At 47.5% G+C, this 20,369-nt stretch overlaps 1 protein-coding gene across 1 annotated transcript in view; it reads left to right on the top strand.

Moving 5' to 3' along the window:
* The window catches only part of DPF3 (double PHD fingers 3), a 187,467-nt gene that overhangs the window by 112,692 nt on the left and 54,406 nt on the right, over window positions 1-20,369 (top strand). Inside the window, exons 8-9 of the mRNA XM_032593533.1 lie at window positions 1,546-1,683; window positions 18,915-19,043. Of these exons, the coding sequence (XP_032449424.1) occupies window positions 1,546-1,683; window positions 18,915-19,043 (267 nt within the window). The remainder of the gene's footprint in view (window positions 1-1,545; window positions 1,684-18,914; window positions 19,044-20,369) is intronic.

The raw sequence follows: 20,369 nt of genomic DNA, 5'->3' as shown, positions 1-20,369 counted from the left end.
AGCCGAAGCCCCTAGCCCCTCACTACCATTTAGTGAGCATCTGTTATGTGCTGGATACTGAGTGAGATACTTTACATACATTATTTATAATCCTTCAAGGTAAGTAGTACTATTATCATCTTCAGATAAGAAAAAAGGCACAGAGAGATTATGTATCTTGTCCAATTTCACACAGCAAAAAACCTCAATTCATTTTTGGAAGTCAGCATAACCATAAAATTGAAACACGGTAGAAGATAGGTCAAAAATTATAGATCTCATCTTGTCTGAGTATAGATCAAAAATGCAAGATTAGAAAATAGAACGCAGCGGTATATCAAATAGATAATACACTCTCATTCTAGGAATACAAGAATGGTTCAATAATAGGAAACATTAGGAAATCAACATAATTCACCATATCAACAAACTGAAGGAGAGTCGTATACTAGTAGATGCTGAAAGGGTGGCTGATCAAATTCTCCTGTAATAAAACTCTAAAACAGGAATAAGAGGAACTACCTAAATTTGATAAAGACTAAAAATTGGCCACATGTATCATTGGAAACAGTGAACCACTAAATCCAACTTTGTTAAAAGTGGCGGTGGTCTATTCTTAAGTTATTTAGCTGGACTTCTGCTTCTCAAGTACTGGGCAGCCAACCAAAGGAAGTGCACCTCTCTTCTTCTGGGCCCCACGATGCCGTATTTATGTTGCTTGGTGCCTTTGTCTCAGACTGTCCATGTGAGAGGTAGTGCTTGCGAGGACGCATTCCTAGATTTTGGGGCCCAGAGACTTCCTGGGGCTTCAAGAGCACAAGCTCTCAGATGCCACCTCTACCAATGATGCCTTGGCCTTGTGGTTTTCATGGCGGAAGTAGAATGTGGTTTTCTGGCACAAAATCACTGCACGATACATCAAAAATATCCATATAAAGCTTTTGTACTTTACAGAGTTTGCCACAGTGTAGTGGAATGAGCACTGCATGGGAATCCAGGAGACCTGGGTTTCTAGTGGCTCTGCCACAACCAGTTATACGTTCCCAGCCAAATCATTTAGTCTTGCTGGGCCTCACTTGCCTCATCTGTGCCATGGCATGCTGGACTGGATGGACTACCAGTGCTCTTTGACCTCAAAGTTATAATAATCATAACCCTTACCATGTGCCTGGCACTGTTATAAGTGTTCTGCATAGAGGTTAACTCATCACAGCAACTCTATGAGTTAAGTACTGTTATGATTCCCATTTTGCCTCTGAAGAAACTGAGGCACAGAGAGCGTAAATGACTTGACCAGGGTCTCACAGATAGGAAATGATGGAGCTCTTAAATAGTTCAACTTCCATCCTTTACTTCTCTGGTTTTTCTTTACCTGGGCCCATGTTGTTCATTGTGGTGTTTGTTTTGTCCAGCGGAGTTAAGGTTGTTGAGGGTGGGAGACGCTTTTTAAGGGAAACCCAGCTCTGGGGTAGATGGATGGGAGTCACTGCCTGGGAGAATGATGGCGATGGCTGCAGAGGTTGCTAATATTTGCCCTTTTCCCTCTTCTCCTCTTTTCCTGTCTAGTCTGTGGCAAGCGCTACAAGAACCGGCCAGGACTCAGCTACCACTACGCTCACACTCACCTGGCCAGTGAGGAGGGGGATGAGGCTCAAGACCAGGAGACCCGGTCCCCGCCTAACCACAGAAATGAGAACCACAGACGTGAGTTCCCAGTTGTTGGCTGGGGTAGTGATGAAGTGGGGTGGGGCAGTGATGAATTGGGTGGGCAGGGCTGTAGAGTGTTTCAGTGTCCTGTGGTGACTTGGCTGTTTTAGCCCAGCCCCAGCTACCCCATGGGTCATCTAAGCCCCAGGTTTAGAGTAAGCTGGGCCGGATGACGCACCCAGTTCTGTTCCCAGAGGAAGGAGATGAGCGTTAAGGTACAAGGAAACATCCTCACCTGGCCATTGTCAAATGCCAGACCTATCCCTCTTTTCCCTCAGCTCCAGAAGTTTCGCTCACAGATACCACCCTGACTTGGGCATAGCCCTTGGGCATGTCAATTCAGATGGACATTCTAAACGTCTCCTTGGCCACCAAGAGATGTGGGATAGTCTTGATTTATTGCCTTGGCTGTTATAAGGGTCACAATTTTGGTTCAGGGCTCTCCTGTCTTAGAAAAATAGGACCCTTGAGTCTGTATGCTTTCCTTGAGCACTCCATTAGGACGCATAATCTGGGGACACTTGTCAAAAACTCAAAATGGGGTGGCATGATGGAATCTTTAGGACTTGCTTCAAGATATGGGTCATTCTAAGATCATTAGGTGAAGAATAATTGTGGACATGCCATGTATTTTGTATTTTGTTCACAAGATTTTGTGGTAGGTAGTCTTAAAGTGAATAATTCAATGTAATTAAAGGGATCAGACCTTTAAAAATATCCAGACTCTAGGATCTGAGGGTGACTCCTGTGCATTTTAGTCAATCAACTTAGTCAACAGATGTCCATCAGCTGCCTTCACCAAATATTTGAAATAATTAACATACTTTGGCCAAGACCTTTCTTCGGATTCATGTTGGTTTTGCCTAACCCTACCCTCCTTTCTTCCTGTAACATGGCCTTCTGTATTAGTTTGCTCAGGCTGCCATAACAAAATATCACAGACTGGGTGGCTTAAGGAACAGAAATTAATTTTCTCGCTCTTCTGGAGGCTGCAAGTCCCAGATCAACGTGTCATCAGGACTGGTTCCCACATAGGCCTCTCTCCTTGGCTTGCAAGTGTCTGCCCTCTCGCCCCCTCTTCACGTGGTGGCCCCTCTGTGTTCCTGTACCCCTGCTGTCTCTTTGTGTGCCCAAATTTCTTCTTGTAAGGATACCAGTCAGATTGAATTAGGGCCCACCCTAACTTGATCACCTCTTCAAAGGCCCTCTCCTTGAATATAGTCCTATTCTGAGGCATGAGGAGGTGGGAGTTAGGGCTTCAACAGATGCATTTGGGGGGACCCAATTCAGCCCGTACGCCTTCTTTAATTCTTACTCATTTGCAAGATTCAAGTCTTTCGTGCATGTGACCGACCTTTATTTTCTCACCTGCTGTTGTCATCTGGATAGAACCTGGAAAACCCAGCATGAGTGTCTGACAGAGCGTCTCCCCTTGCCAGCTTCTGAGTAATGCTTAGCTCTCTCTCTCTCTCTGTCTCTCTCTCTCTCTCTCCTCCCCAGGGAGAGGTTCCCTTGGTCCAGTCACACTCATCTTTCAGAAAGGAACATGCACAGGGCAGCTGGCATTTGCGTCTCCCCGTCTCTCCTCTTATCCCTTCTCTGATCTAAGTGGCCCAGGCGTACCTATTGTCTCCTACCGCAAGGAGGCCAAGAATGAGCTCTTTCGATTTGGGTCGCTATCTGGAAAGTATTTATTAGCCACAGTTGCTCTCTCTGAAGTATTTGTTAACTTGGTATTATTTCCCACTCCCCCCAGCGCTGGCTTATCTTCTTGACATCCCTTCTCAAATGTCAAGCCATTTTGTCCTTGTGTTGTGGTTTTTTACTCACGCTCTAGGGTTTAGAATGCTTCTCTTTCGTCTGCGTCTCTTTTGTGTGTGTGTGCATGGTGATGGCAACAGCAAAGGAAGGTTCCTCGTGGTCCCCCCAGGTACGCTGCAGGCCCTGAGTGGATCAAGGAAATCTCTTCCTTAGCCGTCCCTGCCATCTCCCCAATGCCCCCACTTGCTCACTGTTGACTTCCAAGATGGGCACTGCCATAGTTTCCTCTGTCCACCAGGATCTCCTCGTGTACTCTTGTGAGTCGGTGTCCTCTGTCTCCTCCTGTCCTCTCTGAGAGGCCAGATGGCCATGCTTGGTCAGGAAGCTGAGTCTTTCCTCCTCCTAGATGGAGATGTGTCCACAATCTGGCTGTGCGTTCTCTCTGTGGGCTTGTCAGTGAGCCTCTTGGCTCTAACTCCCATCTGCCCTTCTCCTTGACACCTGCAGATGACAAACTGAGTCCTTCAAAAAGGGTCATCTGACTACCCAAGGGTTTTAAGCTGCATAAAAAAGAGTAGCTGTCCCTAGGCTCATCTGGGGCCTCCTTACACGAGGAACGTTCCAGAACCTTCACAAACACCTTTTCAACAACATCTCTTCACAATGCCTCTGAGAATTCCGTGATTAAATCCAGTTTTGCTAGCGAGGAGGAGGAGGGTGTGGCAGGAAGGCCCCTACTGTCCACAGAAGCCATCCCTTCCCTCTTCCCCAATTTCTCTGAAGAAATTTAAGAGGCAGCAGCTCTTCCCAGGTTCTTTGCACCACGCACGCCACCAATCTGTTTGCTGCTCCGAATGTCTGCTCTGTTCCCTCCCACATTCCCCTGGTGAGCAGCCCCCCAACCACTTTCCCGTGAGCACTAATTGCCAGCATCGTTAATACCCAGTCATTAGCTGCTCCCACTGTTTGGGGGTGGGGGTGGGCTCCCATCCATCCTGCCCCTAAATGCCACTGGGGCTGTGTGGTGAATTGAACGTGACAGCGTCTGAGGTCTCAGCTTTGTGATCCTCCCTTGGCGAGGCTTTTGGGGTGGGGGAGGGAGGCAGGAGAGTTTAATCCAAGAGGCTAATCTCCAGATCCCCCAGGAAAAGTTCTGGATGCCAGCGAAGTGGGAATGCTGACTTTTCCCTCTTTAGCAGAACTGCAGGGTGGCCCAGCTGCTTGTGAGCACACACAGGCCTGTGGGGAAAACAGCCCTACAGACTCCCGAGTTTTCTGTGGCATGGGCATCTGCGTTTGTACCACCTGCAGCGGTAGAGACCTTTTGACTTTGGTCCACCTGCCGTCCCTTGCCGCACCCCCTGACTGTGTCTCCAGCCAAGCCATTGCTCATGCCTGTGCGTGCCGCTGCTGAAAGGGCAGAGCGGAGTGCTGGAGCCAGCATTGACCTCCCCTCACCCCCTCAGCCCCCAGCTGCCCTGTGCTGCCAGCTCAGCAATTGACTGCCCCCCCACCCCCCACCGGCTGATGTTCTCTCGCCTTTGTTCCTCTCCTAGCCGCTCATTTTCTCCTGAGTATACACTTCTTGTCTCTTCTCTAGGTTTGTCCCCTTTCCTTCATGCCTTTGTCTCTCTGCCCCAACTATAGGTAGCCCTGAGATGCTTGGAGCTCCAACATTCACCTTGGCACGTAGTACTTTTCTGTTGGGGTCTTCCCCGCCTAAGCGGCCCCCCCCTTCCCCTCCCCATGTGAGGCTGGATTCTTCTTTCTTCTTGCATTTCTTTGATCACCCCTGTCTGCTTTCTAAAACCAAGATCACTGTGTGTATGTATGTGTGTGTGCACATATGTGTGTGTACATACAGGTACACACACACACACACACACACAGACTACATGTATATGAGTACAAGGAGGGAGTGCTTGCCAGGTTGGGATTCCACGTGGTGCCACGCAGAAGCGTTCTTTTGTGGAGGCGCCTGGGTGGCTCAGTGAGTTAAGTGTCCGACTCTTGATTTTGGTTCAGGTCATGATCTCGCAGTTTGTGAGTTCAAGCCCCGTATCGGGCTCTGTGCTGACAGCATGGAGCCCACTTGGGATTCTCTTTCTCCTTCTCTCTCTGCCCTCCCCCACTCATGCTCTCTTTCTCTCAAAATAAATAAATAAACTTAAAAAAAAAAAAAGAGAAGCATTCTCTTTTGACTTCTGAAAGGTACCTGGGTAAACAGCCCCAGTGGGGCCAGGGTAGCAGAGAGCACTGGATTAGAATTCAAAACTCTTTTGACCCATGCTCACAATATCAAAACTCTTCTTGACTTTCCTTTTATCTTCTATGCAGAGTGAGAATCTACTAAAGATGATGTTTTCAAGGTACTTTTCTGTGAGGTGGGGTGGGGGTGGGCATTTATGAGGCTCTGGATTCGAATGGAAACGCTGTAAATAACTACATTCCGTCTAATACATTCTTCTGTCTGTCCATCCATCCATCTATCCATCTATCCATCTATCCATCTATCCATCTATTCATTGGTTTAGTATCGCTGTGCTAAATACTGTCTTAATCCCTGTCCTCGAGAGCTCACAGTCTTGTGCAGGAGTGTGTAATGGAGTACATATAGAATTGTGAAGGGCAGAGGGTCAAGGGCACAGTACACTTTCTACCCCTTATGGCAGTGGTGCTCCAGGTGTGGCATCAGCATCACCTGGGAACTTGTTGGAAATTCAGATTCTTGACTCTAGGAGACCTGAAACAGAGACTCTGAGGGTGGGGCTCATGATCTGTGTTTTGGAGAGCCCTCCAGGGCATTCTGGTGCCCACAAAAGCTTGAGAACCACTGCATTAGGGCTTTGCAAAGGCTTTGCTGAGAAGGTCACATTCAAGTTAGCTCTGGAAGAATGAAGAGGAATTTCCCAGGATGGGGAGAGGGCTTCCCAGGTAGAGGCAAAGGCAGGGGGGCATGAAATAGCATGATGCCTCAGACAAGGGGTAGTAGTCTGCTCTGACAGTGGCATTGGAAGAACGGTGGGAAAGTGAGCGGGAGCCACCGTTGGACGTGACTTCTATGCCAAGCTGTGTAGCTGTCATCCTGTATGAAAAGGAGAGCCACAGTAGCAATTACTAGAAGGCAAGGACAAATGATTTATAAAAAAATTTTGTTTGGCATATTACTAATTGTCACATGGAACATCTCTTTTACCTAATAGCGTAAATGAGTATAAAATGTTCTCTATGCCATACTTGGAGCTCCTAAGAGGAAAGTGCTTTTTAAAATATGGATCTATAAAATTTATTTCAAGCCTGTTTCTCAGGTCCGTGGAATGGAAGTTGGGTTGTCCTGGGTCCTTGGAGGTCTCAGTCTTCTGCATAATGATGGTGTGCCTGGCACATAGCTGGGCTTTCAGTATCCGTCAAGAGCAGAAAAAGCCCCACCCTAGTGCGCCTTTGGAGGGCATGTTGTACCGTGTAGAACTGGAAGAGGAGAGCTGAGTTGATTAAGGGTAATGTCGGCTGATTAGATAATCTGAAAATTAGTCTGATAATGTGCAAATTACCTAAAAGAAGCATATGATGTCATTGCTACACTGATGGGAAAGATCTAACAGATGTTAGTCTCCTGACATTTCTGTCCTCTAGCATATGGCCCGAGGGCAACGAGTAGAGCTTTAAGAGAGAGAGTGAAAATTACCTTCGACACAGGCTTGAGAATTTTGGATCACTCTGAAGGTGCCTGCAAAACCACGAAGCACACACAACCCACCACGTACCCAACCTTGATGCAGGAAATTCAGCCTTTGTTACAGGGGAGAGAGAGGAAAGATCAGAAACAGGGCTCTGTCGGGAAGAGGGAGCCACTTTCCACTTCCTGAAGAGCAAATTTGGAAACTAACAACAGGTGTTCTTTAGGTGAATTATTATTTGACGGAACAGTTCATAGATTACGAAGTGAAAAGAAACCTGAGGGGTTGCTCTGGCCTTGAGGGTATACTTGGAGTTAAGTTTTCAGACCTGCAGTCTGGGAGAATGGAAATGGAATTGGCCAGGCTAGGGGGCGTGAGTCATGGCCCTGCCCCTCTGCCATCTTGTATGTGTGTGACTGTGGCTCAGTTCCTCACACTTCTTTGCTCCTTTGTTGCCTTGTGAGATGGAGAGAAAAACCAAAGTGACCTCATGGGGTTGCGTGAGTCTGCAGTGCGATGATGTGGGTGTTGGGCACCATATGCCTGCACATTGTGAATGCTCCTATCCCATCTCTGTGCCATTCGGACCGACAGAGCATGTCCATGACCACAGATGGCTAATCTGAGTCGGGGCCTGTCTGTGGCCGTGTGATGCCAGGACGCTAACTGCCTGTAGGGGTCTCGGTGGCGTTGGCAGAGCTATCAGAGCCTGGCCAGGCCCTGGCGCCCCCTCCCCGCCCCCCGCCCCTTGCTAAACCTTAGCTGTAGGACACCAGTCCTTCAGTACAGGCTAAACGTGAGCATTTATTGAGCGCTTACTGAGCCTGTGACCACTTGTGGGGCTCCGTTGAATCAGGCCTCTAAAAAAGTGAAAACATGCCGTCTTCGCCCTAGGACAATTTCTGGTTTAATTGGGGAAATAAGATGGATGCAGGAAGCCCAGCGGGAGGAAGCTGTGGAACGAAATCTGGCCAAGTGTAGCATCCCTGTGCTTGCCGTCCCATTTCCCCAGGACAGGGTCTCCACCCACCAACTTGCCTTTCTGTGAGCCTCTTTCATTTCTCTCACACTTTGGGCCTACTTACCTAGAATGTTCAAGTAAGGAGTTGAAGGAGTCCCCTGTCCTGAGTCATGACAATGACAATAATACTTTCAATACATTCCTTGAACATGTCAGACACCGTGCTAGGCGTGCCACGTTCGTCTCAGTCATTCCTCACAGCAACCCTGTGAGGTAGCTGCTGTGTGTCCCCTAGAGGACACCAAGGCACAGACTCCACCTGATGTGCTCAGGGACTTGGAGCGTGAATGGGAATTCTCCGGTCACGTGTCGCCTCTTGGGAAAGTTTACTGATGTAGGCCTTTGATTTTTTTCCCCTTCCTTTATCAGAAGCTAAATTATTTCACATAGGAGAAGAAAGAGGGGGAAGAAATGACAGAATACCTAATAGGTGCCAGGTCCTTCACATGCATTGTCTCGTGTAGAGTTCGTAGTCTGTGAGGCACATGCTATTACTCTCATTTTGCACAGGAGAAAACTGAGGCTCAGCAAGGATGAGTATCTTCCCCCGGGTCACACGGTGAGCAAGATGGAAAGCTGAGATGTGAATGTGCTTGAGTTGGACACCTTTCAATTAAGTCAAGACATTGGAACCCCAAGTGACGGCTCCTAATCCCAAAGATGAGATCTTTGTCACAGTTCTAGCGACGTCCCTCAATTTTCACCTGTAGGCCAATCATGAAGTGCATCATATCCAACAGTGGCTTTTCAAAAGAAACAGATGTATTAATGGGTACTCATCTTAGACTGCCTAACGAAATACCATAGGTGGCTTCAACAATAGGGATTTACTTCTCATAGTCTTGAAGACTGGATATCCAATATAAAAGTGCTGGCAGTGTCAGTGTTGGGTGAGGACTCTCCTCTTGGGTTGGAGATAGACATCTTCTTACTGTGTCCTTGCATGGCTTTTCCTTGATACATGTCGGGAGAGAGTAGTAAGCTCTCTAGTATCTCTTCTTATAAGGCCGCTAATCCCACCATCCTCATGACCTCATCTAAACCTAATCACCTCCCCAAGGCCCAACCTCCAAATACCATCATGTTGAGGTTAGGGTTTCAACATATGCATTTGCGGGGGAGACACAATTCAGTCCCTAATAGGCACATTTAATCTTTAACACTAACTTTAGCTGTTTGTGGTATTATAGGAACCCCCCCCCATTACAAATTCTGCTTGCGATTTTAATTCGTAAATGAGTCTTACTCTAGAAAAAAAATCATACATCACTTAGTTCAGTAATTTTCTTGCATCTTTCTCTCATTTGTGTCTCATGCTCTTTTCTAGCTCTCCTATCTATCTATCTATCTATCTATCTATCTATCTATCTATCTCTTTCTGACGTCATTCTTTAAAAAAACTAATGCTGTGCCTAAGGTAGAAATCCTAGGATTCATCCTTGGCTTTGTTTTCCTTCACAACTGTATCAGCTTCCCCTCCAAAAGGTATTCCACATCTGTCTTCCTTTCTCCATCTCCTGGCCTCCACCAGCTCCTTCTTGGATCACTGCAGCTTCTTTATTGGCCTCTCAGCCTGTTTTTACCTCTTAGAGTCTATTGTCTATGGAGTAGCCAAAGTGATCCCACCCAAAGTGGGGGGAGGGGCAGGGAGAGAGAGGGAGACAGAATCAGAAGCAGACTCCGGGCTCTGAGCTGCCAGCACAGAGCCTGACGCGGGGCTCAAACCCATGAACCATGAGATCATGACCTGAGCCGAAGTTGGACGCTTAACTGACTGAGCCACTCAGGCACCCCAAAAGTGATCTTTAAAAAAAAATTTTTTTTAAGTTTATTTTTGAGAGAGAGACAGACTGCGACCAAGGGAGGGACAGCGAGAGAGGGAGACACAGAATCTGAAGCAGTTCCAGGCTCTGAGCTGTCAGCCCAGAGCCTGACGTGGGGCTCAAACCCACAGACTGCGAGATTATGACCTGAGCAGAAGTCGGACACTCAACCAACTGAGCCACCCGGGTGCCCCAAAGTGATCTTTTTAAAGTATAAAATAGACTATGCCATATTCCACTCTCAAAACTTAAATCACACTTGAATATGATCCAGATCTCACCTTGAGGGCCTGCATTTTTGCTTCTCACAGTGCAATCAGCAGCTTCAACATCAGCTAGGACTCAGGTGACCAACTCATCCAGGTTTGCCCAGGACATTTCCACTTTTAGACTGAAAGTCTGTGCCTTGGGAACCCCTCCGTGCCAGGCAAACCTAGACTGTAGGCTACCCTGTGGGGGAGCTGATAAGAAATATGGAATCTTAGGCTCCAAGCCAGACCTATGAATCCTAATCTGCATTTTACCGAGATTCCCTAAATGGTTTGCACGGCACTCAAATTTGAGAATCCTTGCCCTCCAGGGCCTGCCAACCTCTGGGCCTTGGGCCTGCCAAGCTCTGACGTGACTTCCCACGGGGGTATGGTTTTTGAGCCCATCGTAGATCAGTAGCAGGCGGGCTTGAGCCGCACTGCCCGGGTGCAGAGCCAGTGGGGCCACTTACTAACACATGACCTTAGACAGACCACGTAGCTTCCTTGTGCCCCAAGTATCATGATGTAAAATGAAACATTAATGCATCTACCTCTTAGGGCCATGTGAAGATTAAATAAGACAATTCATATGAAGTGCAATATTAACAGAAAATGTATGTGACACACGTGTGGTGTTAGAGCAGTGGTTCTCAAGCTTGAGCACGTCAGAATCACCTGTTCCTTAAAAAAGAGACTGCTGGATCCTACCGCACAATTTCGGAACCAGTGGGTCTGGCGTAGGGGCCTAGAATTTGCATTTTTAACAAGTTCTCAGATGAACCACTGCCTTAGAGAAATCCACTTTTTGGAGACTGATGTTCAGTCTATTTTATCTTGTCGATTCACTCAGATGACTAGCCAGGAACCAGGTTGCACTATTAAATCCATGGGATAAACTTGGTTTTCACTCTTTTCCTAAGGCTCTGGCCTACCCATGGCAAACATGTCTGTGGCTCCCAGCACCTGCTTCTTGGCCTGCTTTCTGGGTGTGTCCCCCATCGGGGCCCTCATCCCTGGGCTGGGCTGCTCTTTGGCTCTGTAGTCTCTTGACTCGGTTGTAATCCTCAGGTCTTACGCTTGAGGCGCATCCTTTTCCTTTCCCTGAGTACTGTGTTTCAGTCTCGAGAACCTAGAAAATGCTGGTCCACTGTGGGCAGCTGGGGTTGACATGTACCTGCGCCCCCTGGAGGTGGTGGGGAAGAGGTGTGGAGAGAGGCAAGGCTAGAGCAAGAGAGGAAGGGGGGCTGGCTGAATTCTAATATCACAATAATAATATCCTGACAACTTAAACGGACGAGGCTTATCCTGCTCTAAAGCACCGAGATGTCCTGCAATTCTCTGAGGGGAAGGACACCACTTCATTCAGAGCCCTGTTGACATAGTTACTCCCAGATTAAACGTTTGTCCCTTCAACTGACTCATTTGGTGGCAATAACAAGTTGCTACGCCAGGGCATGAGCTGACCCATATGACCTTCCACTGAAAAATTGAAATATCTCCTTGTGCTTTCCCTAATCAGCACCGAGAAAAGCAATCAGCTTTGCTTGGTCTTTTCCTCGCTTTTCCGAAGCATCAGTGACAGACTCAAAGTTGCCAGCCTGGGGCTGTAGCACAAAGGACATTACTGATGGGTCATGTGACCATCTGGCCCCAGAATGGGTGATGTGGTATCCAAATTCCTGGCAAACTGCAACTCTAAGCAAATACGTCTGTCAGGATGGAGACATAGATGTGAGCAGACATGTTTTCTGTTTTTACGGCACAGTGTTTAGGGGTAAATATTATCAAGGTGTGTGTCTAATGGTCTGAGTTTTGCACTCCATAAAGATGGAGGAAAAGAAGGTAGACGCAAGGAAAGGTGAGGTGACTGACACCACACTTAAAACTTTGATAAAGATCCTGCAGCCATCCAATCGCAGAGTAAGATGGCCTATTTTCTCTCTAGCTGCTGCAGGGCCCCTGGTGAGAGACCAAACATGGGGTTCAAGGGGCTGTGGGACCAACGGAGTCTGGGAGTTCTTAAGTCCTTCCTTCCTGGTTTTCCAAGAAATGCCTCAAGGAAAGGGTTCCCGAGGGAGGGCGGGTCCAGTGGCTTTCTCCATCACAGCTTTATACTCTCTGATGAGCCTGCCTGTTACTTCTACTGCTCCCTCTTTCTGTCCCCGTTATGAACAGGACTGACACCGGCAGTGCCTTAGAATGGTCACTTGGTCCTCAGGGGACACTTGACATCCACTCCACTCCTCGTCTTTGCCTCCCCTCTGCCTGAGTATTTTCTATGTCCAAAAAGCCTCTGTGAAGATCGTCTATCCCTTTCGTTAAGTATTTGTTGCCAGTGCTGGGTCAGTCGCTGTGCTGGGTGGTGGGGATTCCGCGATTAAAGACCCCGCTCAGGGAGCTCATGATGAACAGGGAGAGAGACATGGCCACAAGCAGAGCACATGAGGAGATGCTGAGCTCCCCTGGTTTGGAACACCTTACTTTTCTGATCCTTCCTTCACCCTCTCATAATCATCAAATCATAGGCCGAAAAGGGGCCTTACGATGCCAGCTGGTATATTCTCTTGCCTCTAGAAGGGCATGCACTCAACCCCTGGCCCAGGGAAATCTTCCCGCGGGCGGAGGCCTCTACTGCGCCTTTGTTCAACTGGCTTCGCTTCCGGCTTTCTTGCGGCACGCACTGCCATTTCAGCTCATTCTTCCTCGTGTGGCCCTGAACAACATGGACTGTGGCGATCGAGGCCCGTCCATAAACGTGGAGACTCACTGAATCAGCCCTTGGCCTTCGTTTCTCCCGGCGGACTAATCTCAGTGCCTGGAATCACTCTGCATTAGCAGTACTGTCTCCTTAATCCTTACCGTACATTCACTTTGTCCTCGGTGCTAGGTGGCGAAATGGCCCGTGAGGGAGAGCGAGTTCTCTGCGGTTGAGGACTCTCGTGGCCTAACGGGCGTGTGGGGAGTGGACCCCGGAGTCCGTTTCGCTGCCAGGCTCCCCAGGCCCCTTGCCTTTCCACGTTCAGGGAGGAAGGCATCGTTCGTCTTCCTTCTGGAGCCCTGGGGTGGGGCCCGAGTTGCTGTTTGTAGCCAAGAAGAACCGGCCTGAATGGAATCCCAACATTTTTATTCCTTGGATCTGTAGGATTTATTTTTTCATCAGTTCTCGGGAAGCAGTGAAAAAAGGTGTCAGGCCTTGGGGATAATTTATATGAGTAAACACGTAAGGAGTAGGGTGAGCAAGAGCATGAGAATTAAGGCCATTTATCCAGGCTTTGAGACTCTGTTTGCCCTCTGGTCCAGCCTTCCCCACAGTCTTTATCTTGCTACTTTAACCCTCTCCTTGCTCTGCTCTGTGTGGGCCCGCGCAGATCTCTGTGCAGCTGCCCCAGCGGCCACCCGCTCCCTGCCCCTCCCACGGCCCTCATTAAAGGCTGGGTACAAGGTAGCAGGATGTGGCGGTGGCCTCCAGCTGAGGCCTGCTCGCTGATTCTGAAGGGAAGGCACGTTGGCTTACACCCTCCCTCCTCGCCTTCCCTTCCTCCCATGGCCCGGCCTGTCCCGTGTGTCCTGTGTGGCCAGCCTGGGGCTGCCTTTCCGCTCTCCCTCTTTCCTCTCCCCTTTTCTTTACTCCGTCCTCTGAAGATGCGCTCTGCACAGCCAAGTGGCACTGGCTAGGATGCTTTACACTTGAGAGATGAAGTAATAACAGGTGGCAAGACCAGAGGCTGCCAGAGCCTAGGATTCCGGTTGCCATGGAAACAGGTCAGCCCTGCGGAGGGATGGGAACTGTCAGCCGTGGAGGGCGGTGGGGGAGCAAGTGAGAGGGGCGAGGCACAGCTCCTCCTGGAGGGCTCTTCTCACTGCCCCTCGGGCTCCCCAAGGGCCACACACCCAACTAGCAGGCCCTGGAAGACATGGTCCCTGGGCTGCAGCTGGGTCATGGGCACAGAGCACGGCCGCGTGCGTGTGCACACCAGGCCCTGGCAGGCCGGCTGAGCTTCTGCTCAGGATGTGAAGTCACGCTTTTGTGGATGTGCCACAGAGGAGCCTCAACTCCTGGCTTGCTTCCTATTTCCCTAGGACATTTGGGACACAGCTTTGGTCTTGGTAGAACCAGCTGAGGGGATGTTGCTGGTGGCCAGGCCGTCCCCGCCACTCTTTCTTTTCATGAGGGGCAGGCACGTCAGAGCAGAAATCAGACCGAAAGGGGCGAAGACAGCCCCGTGTGGGTGGGAGTTTTAGGGAAGATTCGGGGCCTTGTTTGCCATAGACACGTGGCCTGATCAGAGTGAAAAAAAAATCCTGTAGTGTACACTGAGACCTTTCCAGAATGACTGCTCACCCTTTACCGGGCGTGGCGGGGAGACTGTTTGGGGCTTGGCTTTTCCTTTCTTTTGGTTTGATTGGAGTGCTCCCTCCCATCTTCTGTTGTGTGTGTGTGTGTGTGTGTGTGTGTGTGTGTGTGTGTATTTTCATGAACTTTGTTCTTGATTTCCATTTTTTTCCCCCTTTGAGATTTTTAGAGTTATCTCCCCCAGGTAAATTCCTAAACTCTTCGGGCTCACTTTATTTTCTTGGCAGCTCCCTCGTATCTCTTATATGATCTCAGCCCGTGAACATTAATCAATGAAAAACCAAATCCATCTTTACGGACGTTGCCATCGAGATACCACTCGGGTCTTTGCCCTCCTGTTGTCTTATTCTATAAAGTGGGACTCGATTTCCCATAGGCAGAAGCAGAATCTCTATTTAAATCCCTCTCACCAGGTCTGGGTGAGCTTCCTATTTATAGTAAAATCCTTTTTATAATGATCTCATACACGGTACCAGGAAATTGCTCATGGCTGGGTCAGGCCATAGGCCAGTATAGCTGTGGTGTAAGCTTTACTTGAAAAAATTCCTTCCAGAGCTTCTGGAATTCTCTGGAGAAGTGTTTTCACAGAGTATGTGACAATAAACAGGATCACCCAGCGTGGTTACCGTGGTAGGGACATCAAATTTAAGTTCAAAGGGAATTTCTGCTTTTATCAGGCCGATCTCAATAATTTTTGTCCCTTTGGGCTTCCTAATTGACATATGGGTGAATCAAGTTGACTCGAAAGAGATTTATGAAATATTTTATATGCGAGGTATGGCCAGGAAGTGTTTGCCTCTGGACTTTCCAGGAGGCAGAGTCTCTGGGGACATAGACAGCTCAGGGGTGAATCTCCCCTCCTGCACTTTGGAACGGGCCTGAAGCCAGCCCCTTAATCTCTCTGAGTCCCAGTTACCTCATCTGTCGAATAATCTCCACTTCACAAAGTTTTTGTGAGAATCAATGAAACAATGTATGTAAAGCATCCAGCATAAGATCTGTCACAGTTTTGAAGCGTAGTAAATGTCTGCTTCTTTTTCTTTTCAAGAAGCCATTGAACAAGAGGGAGACTGAGTGGGTAGCAACCGGGTGTCCCCTTCTCAAGAGACAATGAATCACAGTCTTCTACTTTTTTTGTATGTTTGTGAACAGGATGCTGTTTCTCCTACCATAGTAGGGCTACAGTGTTATTCTTCCAGCAACCCAGGGCCCTCAGTAAAGCCACCCTCCCTTTACTCCGGGAGCTAGACGTGATGCCAGGCCAGATGACTGACCAATCCATCTAGACATGGACCAGCACTTCTCTCTGAGGATTTGGGAAATAAACTATATAGTGAATGATATTCCGAGCGACAGATAACTCTGCCACAGGGCAAGCAAACACAGTGCTCTGTCCCCACTAGGAGGATGTCCCAGGGGTGTCACTGGGCTGTCTACTCACATCTCTGCCATCCTTTTCTAAGCCATTCATCCTACACATTGTGGTTAACCATTTCCTGCACGCAGGCCATGTAGGTGTTCCGGTGATGAGTTAGACATGGTGCCCGACCTGGAGGAGTAGATCGTTTAGTGCAGGTCGATGAGGCCGGAGTACATGTGTATAAACAAGAGAAGGGTCATAAAAGTGATGTCAACAGAGTGCCCTCCCAAGGCCTGACTGGCCATTTTGGCTGGGGAGTTGGGAGAACTTTATGGGAAAAATCACCCTGAAACCAATTCTAAATACCAAAAGGTATAAGAGGACTGGAGGCAAAAGCTATTGATTAGTCTATCCCACACCATTATACCAAGATGAAAGGAAGTTCTGAATTCACTATTATGAGAAGAGAGTAGGATTTTGCCGAAAATGAAGCCTGATATTCACTGTCACTTTGTATACTGGGTCAATGCTAGACTAAAATGATACCTTTCCCCTCCCCCCCCAGCCCTGACATGTCACAGCTACACACAGCAGGGCCTACAACTGGGGTCTTAGCACCTTCTTCACCCCCTTGACCAGGCACTCTGTATGGCCAGCAACCAACACAAATATATGTGGGGATCCTGCTCGGATCCAGTCTTCTCAGAAACTTCTCTTCATTAGATAAATTAAATGCTGTTCCTTTGGCTTTTTTACACAGGACCAATTTCTCTATCACTATCTGCTTTGCTCTACTAGATCATTTCTGAATTTTTAATTCTTGCAGTATTAGAGTTCCTGATTCGATGAGGGCATCCAATGGTCTGTTGGTGATGAAGATTGTAAAGAGTTACCTGGGAGTTCTTATAGTCTATATTCTACTTCATCCTCGTAAATCGCAAGGCATACAGTGTGTTGGAGAAAACCAGATTCTTTGGTTGCTTTAAGATTTTGTGAAAAGAGAGAAAATCTGACATAATAGAAAGTCCTTAAGAGTACAGGAGAGACAGATGGTGAGGATGTGGTTCTGAGACTTTTAGTGGGATGATCTACGTGGAATTCTTTGATCGCTTTTCATGCGGGAAGCTACCTGAGTTATGACTGGCATGGCCACATTTTGTTTCTAGTTCATATCAATGACGAAAGTTAGCTTTGGTTTACACTCAGCCCCTTAATTTCATATACCCACTTCTTCCTGTTCACTTTTGGATTGATTTTTAGGATAGTCTATAATGGGAAAACCCTGAGTTTATTTGCTTCATAGACATGCTTGGATTTTCTTAAGGGAGTTCTAAACATGGTGAAGGTGGCAAATAAGAGAGAAAGAAGAAAGGAGCTTCTTTCTGGACTTGGACAATGAAAATTTTAGAGTAACATTTTTGCGAGATTTTTGGAGATTATTTGCAAAACCGTTCTGTGTGACATGTCATGTCTTTAAGACACAGTCCTTGATGAAGACACTCAACAGGCCACGGGGGTGGCCAACTCCTCTGTCTGTCCCCAACAGCCAACACGTTTTTGCAGAGAATTGGCTGCCTCCCTAAAGATGAAAATCAATGACTTAGAAACTGATTAAACAATCCAAATAGCAACTGATAAATGGATTAACTCTCTATAATGTAATTCTGCAAGCTTTTGTCTTCTGCCTTCCCAGGTAAGTTTTTCTATTCCTGGAGGCAAAGCAGAGGCATGGAGGAAGTGAAGGCCAGAGGGAATCATATTAAAGTGGGTGAATCCGTTTATCACTTACTGTCTGGATGGTATTTCTGCTCACATATCTGCTTCCTTTTACAGATTTGTACCCTACGGGACCCTGATTAATGTTAGCCAGTAAATAATGAAAGATAGCAGCAGACATTGGGTATAGTGAGGAAGAAGATACCCCTGTGGTTTAGGCTGATCCCATAAACAGACAGACTTTTCTTCTTAGTTGCAAACAGGGAGTGTTAACGTGACAAAAAAAAAATCTCCACAACGAGGATCGAAGACCAGGAGAATGGAGGCATTTCTCTCCATGCAAAGAAACCTGTCCAAGCCTTTTCAGCCATCTCCTAGGAACTGAGAATGGTTTCAGTGCTTGACACTAGGTGCCGTTCTCGCAAGCTTTGTTTTTAAGATCATGTCCTAAGATTTTTCTTTGCCTTTGAATGAGGACCTTCAGCAGGGGTGGCTTATGAAGATCTTAAGCCTCAAGACGCGCTCACTAACTCACCATTCAACCTATCTTTGGCATGAGGCGAGGCTAAGTGTCCAGTTCTGTTTCTAGGTGCTTGAAGTCTGCTGATGAACTAGTCCTGAGTTTTCTCCATGTCAATGAGTCTGGACTTTAGGGAGATGAGGCCGAGTAAGAGTGGACCCTTGTGTACCTGCCAAGATGTTCATCAGAGTGCCCAGAAGCATCCTCAATGTCCTTCCTGGAAGGAGATTTCCTTCTTTGTTTTTTCTTTTCAGGGACAGGAGGAATATCTCCTGAATAAGAGCATCTTTCCCAAAGGCAAGGCCTAGGCATTGGCCATTCTCTCCCTCTCATTCCACCAATGTTTATGGTTGCTACCTGCTGTTTGAGCCTAAGCCCTGAGGGCTGATTGTTCAGTGATGAGAGAAGTTTACTTGACTAGTAGGCCTTCTAGATGCTTTGCTCATCCAGGGAATGACATCAGAGGAGCAAGGGTAGTTTCTGTAAAAACACAGAGATGGGTTTTGCAAATATTGCAAAAATCAAACTAAACCCTGGATGGCTTGCAAGGTATTAGAACTGTTGAACTGAAGAGGATCAAAAAGAAAACCTCGCCCAATTTAATCATTTCGTTGTAACAAGGCCTCATATCCTAGACTTGATATTCTTTCCGGAGCAGATTCTGTCACGCCATGGGAGAAGAGGGGCCAGTAGAAGCTCATGGCAGTCAAAAATCGGATTTTTTTTTTTTTTAATGTTCCTATAGCCCAGAAAGGACCGGATGGGACAGTCATTCCCAACAACTACTGTGACTTCTGCTTGGGGGGCTCTAACATGAACAAGAAGAGCGGGCGGCCTGAGGAGCTGGTATCCTGTGCGGACTGTGGACGCTCTGGTGAGTGTGGCCCCTACCTGCATCTGTGCCCATAGACCAGGACCACTTGCACCCCTCTGCTGTCTTGTGTGGGAGTTGAAGGCTCGCGTGGAGAAGTGACGGTGGTGATTTTGAGTGGAGAGGAGTTTTCAGGTCATTTTCATATTTTTCTTCTTTGAGTTTTAAGAACCAAAATGATGCCCTGAGATGGAGCAAAAAGGGAAAGGAGTCTTTGGCTTGTGTCTGGCCTTTCCACAAGGTGGCTGTTTCTTTGTGTGTGTTGTGGACAGCAGGGAGGTAGTGTCCGGGAAAGACCCAGAGGCACGGGCCACATGCCTCCTTGTGTCGGATGATGCGCACATAACGAGAAGATGCGTTTGTTCTATGGAAATGCCGGGGGCGAACTGGAAGAGTGTGGAAGCATGACCATAGGGAGAGCAGCCACATCTTGAATTGCGGGAGTCTGAGACCCCTGGGCTCATGGGCAGCTGCGTAAATACCACTTCCATTGGCCACTCATCCCATTTTCTCATATAAAATAGACAAAAGAGACCCTGATAGATCAAGGGAGCAAAAGGACAGGTATTCTCAGGGCTAATCTGGAATCGATTTGGCGTGTTTTGAAATTTTCATCTTTAACCTCTCCAAAGACTAAAATGAACAAAAAAGACAATGGTCTTATCCTTTCATTCTCAACATGAGTTCAGGTCTTCAAGTTTTGTTCAAGTTGTTGTGTTTTTCAACTCTAACCAAACCATTATTTTTGGCTGGTCATGATGGGTTGGTGCTACCTATTTTTCATATTGTTTTATGTCCCAGCTGAGCCAAAGCACAAGGCAGGGAGGGAGAAAAGATCTCAGATTCATCTTTAGTCTGATCCATTGCTGACTAGTAGGCGAAATACAGTTCAGTTGGGTGGTTCGTGCTAGCAGTGAGAAGTCATTGCTCCTTTCCATATTTCTCCCCAGGGTCTTTCCTGCTCCGAGTCCCAAGGGAAGTACTGAGATGACCACACCTGGGTTTACTACAACAACTCAGTTCTTCCCTTGCTTGGTTGCAAACCTTTTATATTTGGGTTTTGGGTTGTTTAGGGATCCAGACTGACTTGAGTAGCAACTCAGTAATTGAAAAAGGACCATGGTTTCCATTGCACATACCCTCATGGAACTCTTAAGGACCTGACAGGGTGGCCTGTCTGTGTTCATTTGTTTTCCAAACCTAATACCTAATGTTGAGCTTTTTACTCTACCGTTGCCAGCTTAGAAGAGAGGGCTGTTATGACACTGGACTCTGGGTTTTAAATACTCAAAAGAAAACGAATAGTTTTAGAAATACTTAAAGAAAACG

This window comes from Lynx canadensis, chromosome B3, assembly GCF_007474595.2.
Source record: "Lynx canadensis isolate LIC74 chromosome B3, mLynCan4.pri.v2, whole genome shotgun sequence".
NCBI lineage: Eukaryota > Metazoa > Chordata > Mammalia > Carnivora > Felidae > Lynx > Lynx canadensis.
The sequence above is the reverse complement of the archived record's forward strand: the minus strand, read 5'-3'. Positions and strand labels throughout refer to the sequence as shown.